This window comes from Phaethon lepturus, unplaced genomic scaffold (assembly GCF_000687285.1).
Source record: "Phaethon lepturus isolate BGI_N335 unplaced genomic scaffold, ASM68728v1 scaffold57154, whole genome shotgun sequence".
NCBI classification, from domain to species: domain Eukaryota; kingdom Metazoa; phylum Chordata; class Aves; order Phaethontiformes; family Phaethontidae; genus Phaethon; species Phaethon lepturus.
Genome location: NW_010533658.1, coordinates 3,537 through 17,033, shown reverse-complemented (window position 1 = coordinate 17,033; position 13,497 = coordinate 3,537). Strand labels below are relative to the sequence as shown.

At 39.4% G+C, this 13,497-nt stretch overlaps 1 protein-coding gene across 1 annotated transcript; it reads left to right on the top strand.

Moving 5' to 3' along the window:
- Positions 1-1,759: 1,759 nt before the first annotated feature.
- Positions 1,760-10,896, top strand: TNFAIP1 (tumor necrosis factor, alpha-induced protein 1 (endothelial)). The gene is made up of 6 exons (XM_010285244.1): positions 1,760-2,057; positions 4,129-4,298; positions 6,124-6,213; positions 6,317-6,369; positions 8,816-9,011; positions 10,265-10,896. Exons 1-6 carry the CDS (start codon positions 1,841-1,843, stop codon positions 10,481-10,483), a joined length of 945 nt encoding a protein of 314 aa, XP_010283546.1. The 5' UTR covers positions 1,760-1,840; the 3' UTR covers positions 10,484-10,896.
- Positions 10,897-13,497: the final 2,601 nt, after the last annotated feature.

Sequence of the window (13,497 nt, the reverse complement as noted above, 5' to 3'; positions counted from 1 at the left end):
TCTGCGCGGGGGTGGGGGGGTGTTTGGGTTATTTCCCCCTTGAGCCGTTAAGGTTATTCCTTTTTATGGAAGTTCTCGGCAGGGACCATTTCCTGATGGCATGTCCGAGCTCTTGTGTCATGGTTCTGCAGTCCTGCTCTTGCCTCCCACACAAGGCAGGAAGGAAGGGACATAGAAAATTTTCTCTTGCGTTAATGGGGGTAATTAAAGGTTACATTACTGTTTACAGCAAAAGCCTCCTAGCTTATTAGTTAACGAACACCTTAGAGTAATAGTACCGACTCCTACTTGCATTGGCTGTGTAGGGGATTCTGCTCACATTTAGCTTCGTTCTGCGTGGTCAGAGAAGTAAGTAAAGTGGTAGAACTGACTGAAAACTCGATTCCAATTAATATGTTGGGTTTGCTGTTGACGTTGGAGAGCTCAGTTTGCGTCTGGATTTCCCTGTCGTTACAGGATCGGGCTGGCTGTCTTTCCAAACATGCTTCTGTTCTGAAGAAGGGATTGCTGAGGGGCTAAAGCAAGGCAGGACTTCAATGACAAGCGTAAAGACCTAAGGCATATTTCTGTTGTTACCAAAGGTCTTAGCTGCAAGACGAGGTGCAGTTGCTTCTAGTCTTGATTTACTTATTCGTAGAAGATTATAGTAAACGGCTGTGACTGGTTAGGAGGAATTGTGTTACTTGCAATGCTTGGACAGTTTCTGACAGATTTCTCTGTAACCCGTAGCTGCTTTGTTTGAGTAATTACTTCTTATAACACCATGACCATAATACATATTTTTGGTTGCTGTTTTTTTTTTAAAAAAGAAACAACAAAAAGAAAAAACCCGACAGCAAAGTGTTTTTGAGAACAATAATTATTAGAGGAAGGATAGGTAAGAAACTTGTATTTGTACTTCTCCGGTTAAAGAACTTCATATCTGGCACATTAGACAGAGCTTCATTCTTTTATTTGTTTGTTTCCATTTTGAGCTTATTGTCAATGGAAGTAAAAGCATTGTGAGACTGGGGAGAGAAAGAAGCAGTGAATGTCTTGCTGGCTTTTTAATTGAGACAACTGTTCCAAAGACTGGACATACCTGGCAGGGTGGTGGTGGTGTTAAATTTTTTTTTTTTTTAATTAAAACTACATCGGCTGCTCAGCATTCCAGGATTGAGGAAGAAGAGTTTTGAATGAAAGGAGTTGCCAGGAAATAGAACATTGTGGTCCAGTGTTTCAGTGTTGAGGCAGTTGAAGAGACATTTGTAAATGTCTCCAGTTAAAAAACAAACCAACAACAAACCCCACAGGTGTAGCTACACACCCTAGCTGAAGGAAGGGCAGAAAGCTCTTCTGCTGTGTTTCAGCTCTACACAAAAAAAGGGAGTTGCGTTCTTTTGGGAAGTTGGGAGGGAGTGGGATTCCAGCTAGCTTTTAAACTTGGACTGTGGTATTGTATGGTGTTTGTAGTGTTGGCTGAAGACAAAATAACAGGAAGCCCAGAAAAGTTTAGCATGTCTCACTAACGGTAATGCAACTGTACAGTGCTGAGCAACCATTGTATTGCTCTGTAAGTTGTAAGAAAAACAGTTAAATCTTGTTTTGTCAGAATGTGTGTAGATGTGTCCTTAGGAATCTACTGAAAAGTACATTGTCTTTATCATGGGCTGCATGTTTTTGTTGTAAATGGAAACTCCAACCTTCTGCATTGATCTTATGCATTTCTGTTTAAAGGGCCCTGTGGTTATGACCGCTTTTGCCTTGCTGTCCTCATCTGGTGACTCGTGACTCTTCACCAATCACGGCGGAATCCATCAAGCCCACGCTCTGCAGAGTTGTCATCTACCTACAGAAGGAGATGTCGGGGGACACGTGTCTAACCACCACCCTTTGTCCAGCTGCAGGGCCCAAGCCCAAAACTTGCAGCTTCAAAGGGGGCAGCCTTGGTAACAAGTATGTGCGACTAAATGTTGGGGGCTCTTTATATTACACTACCGTACAAGTTCTGACCAGGCACGACACAATGCTTAAGGCCATGTTCAGCGGCAGAATGGAAGTGCTCACAGACAAGGAAGGTAAGGGAATGTGTTCTGTTGTTGAGAATTTTGTAAAATAACTGGATTTGGTGGAGGTTTTTTAAATATCTTAAGACTACACTCAGTTAAGGACGTAGGGAAAGATATGTTCCAAAAATAGCTTGGAACATTAGGCAGCCTGCTCCCATTGGTGCTAACAGTCCTCTGAGGTTTATCAAAATGTGTTCTTTTGTTACTAAAATTAACTAGCGGGAGGACTGGTTCTCTTTCCTACGGTCACAGCTGGTATGCAGATTGTTGATGGTGTTACAAAGACTGAACAGACAGTATGTGGCTTGTTGTTTATGTTGTGTCATGTAGTGGCATCATTCAAAACGTGTATGTGGGGAGGGACATTCATTTTTCATCTTTAAAATTCAGAATAGCCTTGCTTGTTATGTTGAAAATTCTTTTTTCCCTCCTCCCAGTAGCATGTTCCACTTGTGGCTTATGATGCTGTGACAGTATTTAGCCATCAGTCAAGGAGTATGTCCCCTCCTGCTGGACACTGAATATTAGCATTATAAAAATCCATTATAAGTTATAGAGAGTAGAGCAAGTAAGAAGACCAGTATCAGCAATGGCTACAAGTACTTTCATTTTCCTCTCTCTACTAGTCCAGGGCAAAATGATACTTTAGGAATGGGGGTTGTGGGGCTGTGGAGAAGAGACTGAGAGAGGTTGGCAAGTATTTAACCTCTTGCTGTTTCTGAACACTCATATGCAAAAGCTCTTCCGCATGCCCAGATTACATCAGCTTAAACTTGATGCACAACGGTGTGTTTGCTTAAACTGAAACAAATCCGTGTGGATTTTGCATGTCATTTAAACCAAGTTCCCTTTGAGTAGGCTGGATCTTGCTGAGTGTTACATACAACTAAATCCATTTAGTCCAGCAGTTTTGTATAACAGCCTCAGCCTGAATAGAGGATGAGGTTCATGTTCTGACAGCTACAGCTGGAGAATCTAGCAGTGGTTTAGCTTACTTTCCTATGTTGTTTTCTGTACCTAGGTCCCAAAATAACACTTCCACATTATGGAAAGGGTTTGGCGCTGTATTAAGCCTTCTGCCTGTGTGAGTCCTACATTGCTATTGTTTGCCAGCAAGTCAGACATCCTGTTTCCTAATGAATGTGAATTCAGGGATGTTTTAAAATTGCAAGAACTGTCTGTCTACTACTGTTTCCTGTGCTGTATCCTCCCTCCGCTTCCTCCTGATCTGTCTCTGTCCTGTTCTTTGCCCCTATTTGGAGACTAGAACAGCCTTTTTCCCATACTGGGTTTTCTGGGCTAGTCTGCCTTTTAGCATCTTCAGAATGTTTCTTTCTCTTTAACTTCGAAAACCAGAAGAAGCTGTGGTTGGAAAACTGCCAAATCCTTCTTGTTAGACCACAGAACTTAGCCCAAATCTACTTGTGAACATTTGTGAATTTTCTCTTCTAGTCTTTCCTTGGTGTTTTTAGTTTCTAATTGCTCAGCATTACACTCCAGCAGCAGTTACTACATTTATTCCCGTACAAATACAGCGCACCCACATTTTGCTGGGAATCCGAGAAGCCTCTGAATAAAAGAAGCAACCTACCTAACAATAAGCTTTTTTTAAGGTTTCAATGGCTTGGACAGTCAGTTAAACAGATGTAAACTGGTGACTTCCAGAAAAGGTCCATTCTTTTAATCAGAACCTAATACAGAAAAGACGAAGCACAGATAATAATTTTGTTCAGGCAGCCCACTGACTGATAAAGCGATACAGTGCAGTCAGGTTCCTGCAGCAATTTTAGTGTCTTGTGATAGCAAGATGAATATTTTTAGCTTGAAGCTTTTCTTTTGGCGTGCTGGAAGGTGGTGAGAACATGCGGGAGGTACCACTTCAGTGGTGGTTCCAAAGTCAGTTTCTGTTCTGTAACAAAATTCAATTTGCCAAAAGTCAGTCGAGTACTTCCACTGAATGAAATGGGAAAAGTATCAAGTGCAGTTTCAGGAAACATTAGGCTTATTTAACCTCTCTGAGGAGCTTTTTCTTGCCCCCTAGTGTTGAGGTGATTGAAATGATGTGATGGTTATTTTTCAGGCTGGATCCTTATAGACCGTTGTGGGAAGCACTTCGGAACAATTTTAAACTATCTCCGAGACGACACAATTGCACTTCCAAAACACAGGCAGGAGATCAAAGAGTTGATGGCAGAAGCCAAATATTATCTTATTCAGGGCTTAGTGGACATGTGCCAAGCAGCCCTGCAGGTAAGAAATAGAACTAGCCTGTAAAGTTTTTCGTGGGTGTTTCACTTCTACAATTTACTTAAGGCAACTTGAGAGAGTATTTCATGGCCTTAGAGCTGGCATCAAGTCTTAGACGTACAAGACAGCCCGGAGAGAAAACGAGACTGCAGTCAGATAAGTTCTAAGATCATATCCAGTATGTTTGTCAAAGCCGTAGTTATCCTTGCTCTGTATACACAGCTGAGATTCTGCAGTGCTTTGAATAAGAGATGAAATTTGCTTTATGATCTCCCTGGAAATGTTTTCAGACCCATGTACTACCGTAGCACAGCCTTCCAGGCCACAGGAGCCTGTGCTCTGAAGGCATTTAGTGCAATTAGTGAGGTAGTTGCATTATCAAAGGGGGTATTTCTTTGTAAGAAGAGAAAGATTGTCCCTTGGTTAGATTATATGAGTCTAGAATGTGGAAGATGTAGATTTGAGTTCCTGTCATTTTGGAAATGTCCAGTATGGTGATGAGTAAATCGTTTCCCTTTCTGCTTCTATTCAGTTGTCCAGCTGCCCCCTCAGAATGGGGATAGTAGCACTTTTCTACTTAACAGGGATGCCAGGAGGGTGAGTGAAGTAGAAGCTGTATTCACAATCTCTCATTTAAATAGAGGGACTGGTTCTCTCCTGTTTCTATTTTTTAAATTTTATTTAGGAAATACTGAATTAGTTCCTCTTGTGTGAAATGAAATAAAACCCAGAAATTTAAAGGACACTGATTGAATAAACATGATTATTTTGAGCATATGTTTTAAATGCCCTTATGGCACTTGTCTAAATTTTCCCAAAGTTATGTCACTCCTAATTAGATACTATTTATAGGTAGAATGGGTTTGAATCTTTGAAAATGTGGTTACTTTCTTCCTAAGTTTGAATCCTAACGTAGAAAAAGAACTATATGGTAAGCGCTGATTACTTTAAGGACTTTTCTTTGTATCGGTTTACTACTAAGCTCATAGTAGCTTTATTCATTTTACTAGTCGCTAGAAGTTCAGCTGTTTGAAATCAGCTTGTTCTGCCAACTTTCTAGTAAGGTTAGCCAAGATGCAATATATATAACTTTTATTAGTCTTAAGATTGTGAAATGAATGTTGTCTGCGGGACAAAACTTAGTAATTTAGAAATGCCTTACATACTAGGTTCAGTATACTACTTCTATCCGCTGAAGGAAATGCAAAGCCACACTGACAATTTTCCTTCTGGTTTGGAATTTAAACCTTTCTTCTAAAAACAAAATGTTCTAAGGCTTTCCTATTAGCTATTGAGCTTTCCTTAATTTGCTGCATGAGAAATCTGGAGTCACAGACTGTGCTACACGCTCTTCATTGTTGCTTTTGTATCACAAGGGGCTGAAGTCCGTTTTGGTGACATGCTGTTCTTGCCAAATGTTCAGTTCACAGTGGCTGATGTTCTTACATACTGCAGTGTTTTGAGTTGATTAAAACTAGTGCAAACTCTTACTTTCCTTTTCTTCAAAAAAGGATAGAATAATAAACCCACTTAAATCAAATATGACTTGAGCTCAGAGTCCTTGCTATAGCTAAGAAGGACATCCACCTGCATCCCAGTATTTCAATTACAGCTGCCTTCTGGCGATAAGAAATCTCTCCACTGTATTTCTGGTTTGCAGATCAACATAATGCTGTGTGGTTACTATAGCAACGCAGAGCTTTTCCTTTGCATCACAGGATTTGGGAACATGGCTGGAGGGGATGGAGAAGACAGCAGCAGCAGATGTTAGCTTTAGCATTTACCTCTCTTGAGTTTATGTCCTCTCTCTCTTCTTTCTTTAAAACAGGACAAGAAAGACTTGTATGAACCTGTCTGTAGCATCCCTATTATCACATCTCCAAAAGAGGAAGAGAGACTGATAGAATCATCAATGAAAGTAACTGCTTTTCCACAACTATCTAGTGAGAAACTGAATTTTTCTGAAATGTATCCAGACACAGAACTTACCTTCTCTGCCTTTTTTCTTTCTCTCCCAATAGCCCGTTGTTAAGCTGCTCTATAATAGAAGCAACAACAAGTACTCCTATACCAGGTATGTCAGTTTTTTCCCCGCTGTAATGGGAAAGTTTCCCTTTCACTATGGGAGTGGAGGAAGATGTGATACGACCTAACTTGGTTGGTTTGGGATTTTTTTTTTTTTTTTAATTTTTTGATTACAACAGTGCTCTTCTATGGATTTGTGTGGTTATTTTTGATTTACGTGAATCTAAGTGGGGGAAGAACACAACAAACTGTATCTCTTGAAGTCTAGTGTACAGTTCAGTTGTGTGAGAAAGATGAACAGAAGCAAAGGACAGGAGTTGAGAACGATGAGGCTATTAATATTGGCTGAAACTAGATGTAACTTAGGTAATGCAGCACAAACTTGTAACCAGAGCGTTACCTCTTAAATGCAAAACTAATGCAGCCATGATCCCTGCCTCGTCAGTTTAGCTTTACTTTTGAGTCTGTGTATGCCTCTGCCAGCACTCTTTTACTCTGCCCTCCAGAAATTCTTGATGTTTTAGTGCTTCCAGTGCCTCTAAATGAGTAAGTTATGTGGTTACAAAGGAAAGTATCTGTTCTGCTCGGGAACAACCCGGATAGGGCCAGGGCAAGAATTTACTGGCTTTCCTCCTATATAAAGTAACACTGTTTATTAAGGTTTATGTTGTAACTGTCATGATACCTTTGTTATGATACTATCAGAATGGCTTTGGATTTTCCCAAACCAGTCATTGGAGCGATGTGAGCAATCCTTTATGCTATGCAGAATCCTCATTTCAGGCGTTTTCAGGCCTGAGATGCAATCTTGGAAGCTTTTTTCTCTAGACAAACTGATTGTCTATGTGTCAGAGAGATGGATTCTAACAATCGTGATATTTCAGGTAGTCAGGAAATGCTACCTGCGGGAGTGCTGAAGAGCAGCCTGTTTTTCAGGAGACTACATTCTGTATCTGCCAGTCATATTGCACTCTTCCCTGTGTTACCCTTTAGCTTACAGCAGTGACGCTAAAGCAAGCACAGAATAGTGTATTAGTCACCACGGGTCTAGAAATGTAAATGTAATAGTAATGAGAGCAACAGAATCCTAGATACCAGGAGGTGCTGGTATCTCAACTAGCTGTAGGGTTCTAATTATTCCTTGCGCATGAATCTGCATGCCTTGATGGTGTTTAAATGAAGCATCTTTATTTAAAATTCCACACTGGCTGCTAGCAAGCGCGGATTTTTTTTTTTCCATCTATTATTCCTAATCGACAGTATAAAAGGAGCTTTCTCCATTTCGTTGTCAGTGTGGTCTAATAATGAAGACTTCTACATTCCTTTCCTGGTTCTGCTACTTGACAGAGCCCAGGACTTGTCACTGTCTGAATCCCAGATTTCTTTATCAAATGATTCTTGCAAGCTGAAGATTTTCTCTGGTTGCACATCATGCTTTTTTGATTTACATCTGAAAAGAAATACTTCTTAGACTAAGTATTTTATGTAAAGCTCAGTCAGCTGTGCTTATTAGCAGTGTCTTGATTCACGAGTATTTCGTAGCCTTCCTGGACCACTTGCCAAAGTTACGCTATTGCATACAAAAGTACCTTGTCATGTCTCTGGGTAGATTCTTGGCAGCAAGGTTTGAACTTTGAACTTTTTGGTGCAACGAGTAAGCTTTACTGTTAAAGCTATCAAGTCTGTCTTTGCTGTCTAGGCAATAATGTGTTCACTAATTTCTACATATTTGTACATAATTTCCCAGCCACCTATAAAAAGAGACAAAGGGGCACAGAGTACTTATTTTTGATACAGATGCATTCAAGCTAAAATCGGAGGAGTAAGGCTTTTATTTTTTTTATGTGATCAAATTGGACATTGATTTGCCATGGAGGTGGTGTTTAAAATATTTAAAATTTTTAGTTTCTTTCTGATAGCTTTACTTGATTTTAAAGCTGTAATACAATGTGGGGTTTTTTTCTTTAGAACATTTAAATCTTGCTTTGAAAAGTAATTAAGATCCTATTTTGCATTGGCTGGCAATAAAACTTGGTTTCCTAAATCATGTATTCATCCTAGAAATTTGCACATCACTAGTGTTATGTGCAGAATACCTTGCTTTTTAGCTGGCCTTCTAGCATGCATTGACTCTTTGGACTTTTGCTGTTACTAAGCTAAAGAGAACTGCTGTTAGCATATGATTTAATCGTCTTGAGTGTCAGTCAAGACATAGTTGTAGATAGTTGATGTAATGATTTGGGAAATTGTGCTGCTGTTATTAATTATATAACCTCTAAAGGCTGGTGTGTTTGCTCGTGGAGATCAGGGCATCTTATTTGTATCTGAAATTGGCTGTGGCCCGCTCTTTTCTTGGCAGTATATGGCAATGAGTCACTACTTACTTGTATTCTGCAGTTAGATCAATGCTTAAAACTGGTGGAATAGGCATATAAATTCTGGCAGAATTAAAAAAACCACAAAAACCTTATCCCTCTTTTGTTGCTGTGTTTCAGTAACTCAGATGACAACTTACTGAAGAACATAGAGCTGTTTGACAAACTCTCTCTCCGATTCAATGGCAGAGTTCTTTTCATTAAGGATGTTATAGGGGATGAAATCTGCTGCTGGTCTTTCTATGGGCAGGGCCGGAAACTTGCTGAAGTCTGTTGTACCTCTATAGTGTACGCTACAGAGAAGAAGCAAACCAAGGTAATGGAGTTTTACCCATCTATCTCTTATGGTTTAAAAAAAAAATCAGATTGCTGATACATTGCAGAAAGATACAGATTTTATATAACTTGAGCCAAATTGCTAGGGGTGAGCAATGTCATAGATTGGAAAAGCTTTGATACCAGCTCTGCTGATTATTGACTGGAACTGACGGTCAGTGACATCGAAACTACTAGAGTGGCTTGCTGCTTAAGGGGCTGCAGGACGGGCTCTTGTCTTGGTAGAAGATGCTGCATACTAAATAGAATTTCTACTAAATAGAATTCAAAGATGTAGCAGGTTTGAAGAAGGAAAGACTGAGTAGTAATTCTGAAAGCATGTGTATTCTAGTGCTAGTCTCTTAAAGGTGATGGACTTTGTGTCCCTAAATCATGTAAATGCCTTTAAATTCTTCTCTAATTAAATGAAGTAAAGATATAATTCTGCTCCTAATTATATCTGCGTAAGTTTACTTCATTGCAGTTACTTTGTACTGTGTTTCACTGCACTGATGTAATCATTGTATGTAATTGGACTAAATGGTTGTGTCTGGGAGTATAAATTTCTCCAGAGTGTTGGAAAATACACACCAAAAAGGAGAAGAATGAAACTGATCTGTCCCAACTTGAATAACTGAAATGGATAGGATGAAGTTAATGAAATGGAAACTTGAGCTCAAACATTGGTTAGAAACATGACATTTGTATTATCATTGTGCTTTTATGTGCAAAACTATGGAACACTTAAAAAGTTCAACAGGAGTGCAGATTCCCAGTACTCAATCGATCTTGATTTCCTCACAATTCCAGTGATTCTTCTGAGTTTTCCTACCGGTGATTTTGCAAAGGCTACCTAAAGACTTGCTTTCAAACACAGTACATCCTAAAGAGATGTTACATGCATGAAAATATGCTAATGATTAACATGATAAATCTACAGAGTTTCCCTAACTTCTAACTTGCAGTGATTCAGGTAAGGTGACCAGGCTCCCAACATGAGCACTTAAGAATCATAAATACTGTGTTCCATTCTAGAACAATCTAAAGGTAGATTGTGAGGTAGGCAATCTGGTGGTGGGAGTGATCCTCTACTAGGAATTAGACTGCTTTGCTCATCTTTCTCATTTACAATTGTTTTACTCTCTTTATAGTGTATGTCTTTTTATGGCTCAAGTATCTTTTTTCTTATGGATATGTGTTCCAGTCATGTTATCCTGTATGGATCAGGAAAAGGACATGTGCTGTTTTTTGTAGGTTGAATTCCCTGAGGCACGAATTTATGAGGAAACACTAAATGTCTTACTATATGAAACACCACGGGTTCCTGATAACTCTCTGCTGGAAGCAACAAGCAGGAGCCGAAGCCAGGCATCTCACAGTGAGGATGATGAGGGTTTTGAACTTCGTGACCGAGTGCGCCGAATCCATGTGAAGAGATACAGCACCTATGATGACCGTCAGCTTGGCCACTAGCATATCAGCTGAGGAAAAAGGGTTTGGTGGCAAGGCTTGTATCGATATTCTTTGAGGGAGATCAGGAAGTAGGGAGGGATCAGTTGGACTCTGTGGATGGATCTTCATTTGGCTTCTTGGCTCCCTAGAGAAGGAATGGTAATTTGACCGCACAAAGCAACACTAAAGGCCAAGGGCTTTCGGAACTAAGATGTTAATTTTGCACCAAGTGCTTTAAATACAGACTGGCCCCCTTTTCATGTCACGTGAGGAATGGAATTTGGAACACCGACTCTGACAGTTTGTGGTTGCTCTTTCATATCTAATGACTTGCCAGTTTTCTTACTTCCTGTGAGAAGTACAGCTTTTCTTGAATGCGATGGCATGATTTGCAAATCTTTTTCCAGTTATCTGCCCTTTTAGGGTTTTATATAACGGAACTTCCAGTTTTTAAATCAAGACACTGAGGCGGGGGTGGAGAGAACTTGAACATGACTACTCTTAGCAAACACTACAGCTGATAATCCCCAGAAGAAATGGTTACCTATCCAGTAGTCAGATGCACTGCATGTGTGAGTTCTCCCACCACTTTCCCCCAGTGCACATACAAAGGTTTGTGTTGCAAGATAGGTATCTTTAATTCTAAGGCAAGCTCTTCCAAAGAGGTAAGAATCAAAAGATAAGAATCATCAAAAAACTTGCCCTTGTGAAAAATGAGAAAACTTTGACAATTTAAATATATATGTAATGACTTGTCGTGGGAGATACAGAAATGGGTATGGCGAAGGAAGAAACTTCTTCAAGTAAGAAAGCTTCAGGAACAGATAGTGGCAGGGTTGCCATTGTTTAGGCTTGTGATAGTGTAATCCTGTTTATATAAGCAATGCCAATCTGGGGAATTAGTTTCACATTTAGTTTCCTCATGTGGCCCAAAAGTGCTATTTGATGTTAAATTTCTCAAGCAGACGGGGAAAAATTGCAGTGACTGGGGAAGTACGGACTAAACAACATTTTTTAGGGCTAGATAATGTTCACATACTGAAGGGTGAATTCAAGTTTTGTGTTCTGAATCCCTTCTAGAGCATAGAAGTCGAAGTGGAAAGAGAAGAATAATCATAAATATCTTGTTAAACTGCAAGAGGCTTTGGACACAGGAGAGAGGTAGCTTATACTGAATTTTGAACTGAAATAATCACTTTTGTTCTGAGTGTTTGGCTGGGCTAATTGTAAAGGGCCTTTCAGAAGGTTGGAGTCAAGGCTGCTCTGCAAATTGGGTCTCTGAAACAGTTTCAAGTTTAATATGAACAGTTGTAACTGCATTCTTAGATGTTCGCTTGTATGTTGAAATTTTACCACTGTCATAAATGGTTATTACTTGACGGCCGTTCATTGGCAGCTAAGGGTATGTGACGGTGCTGGAGCGTGCTCCCCAGCTGCTTTTATGTTCCCGTATTGTACATGAGCATGGAAGCTTCAGGTTCCACGATGGTTAGTCTTGAACTGCTTTGACCAGTGCCAAATCTACCTATATGTTTTAAAGCAAATTACTGCAAAAGCCTGACAAGAAAATAATCCCAAATTAATGCAGTGAAGTTATAAGTAGAATTAAGATGGTAGGTAGTTTGGTAGTAGTAGCAGCAGGGGAGGGAACAAAAAAATTATTTCCACTCACTTAGGCTTTTGAAAATGAAATTGTTGAGGCTTGGTAAGAAAACACTAATGGCTGTAAACTTTCCGGATTTTATTGCCTAGCCAGGCTGCTACATGTGGCAGGCATTCACTTAATTTTCCTCACATCCAGGAAGTAGCATTGCCACAGTAATGCACCTGCCTTTTTGTGAAAGGCCTCTTTAAAACTCTAATAACCTCTTTTCTCTTATATTGCTTTCTGGAAGTTGTTGTTTTCCAGATGGTTTTTCTATTGTGCCAGTGAAAATACAGCTGCTGAGATCAGTTTTGACAAAGATTTTTGCAGCTTTTTTTCTTAATTCTGCTAGTGTGTGATGTGGATTATTTTTTTTTAATTTTTGTCCCTTCACTGATACTATTTAAATTACACTGTGGTGGGTGCTTTGAAGCTACCAGCAGAGCCTGTAGTGATAGGGTGTCTGTGCTGTATTTAATAACTTCAATTTATTCTCTTGTACTTTTTTTTCATCTTGTAACAAATAAGACTGCCACTTAAAATTAATGCGTGGCACTTCTGCTTCTTGGCAAATTACTTTTTTTTTTTTTCTTGTTACTATCATAGTGAATGCTAACAGATAAGTGATGCTGGTAGCCTTGCAAAACTGTGTTTAAAAGAAGTTATATGCAGAAAAATGTCATATTTGCATTTCTTTTCTCTGGGGAGTACTGGTCTGTGAAGGAGTCTGTGAAAGAGAAGCAGTGTCAGATCCGTGTGCTAGTCCAGAGGCTTTCATTCCGTGGTTGGATTCTCTATTCCTAGGGTTCATTAATTAAATAGGTTCAAATTGTGAATTATTACACTATAAGAAGCAGAGAAAAGCTTGTGTTTTGGTTTTGGTTTAGTTGGGGTTTTTTTTCCTTGTCTCCCATAGCCAACAAATAGTATTAATTTCTGATTTGAATTTAGATTCAATTAATCTTGGAAACAAACTGCTTGGTGAACCATCTGGGTTGTAAGAATCTTTTAAAAGGTGCAAAATAACTTCTTGGTATTTGTGGAATGTGGAGTATCAGTAAGAACTGTAAGCAGTTTCGAATCTTTTAAAAATATGTACAGATAGCCTTTTTATTTCACCTTCTTCTCTCATCCCCATTCGTTCTCCCTTCTCTACCCCCAATGAGTACTGGTCACAAAACATTTGCTTTTAGATTAAGATATGACTAGAACTGGAATGATGTTAAACAATGCTTGGCCACTGTGGACAGAACACTCTGTCAGTCTGTAAGTTTTACTCAGAGTAAAATCAAATTGCATAAACACTAAAGTTTCTTCTGTTCAAAAGACATTTCAAAACCATGGTCTTGGTGTTCTTTGTCCTGGTAAGATTTTCAGGATGTGGCTGAGA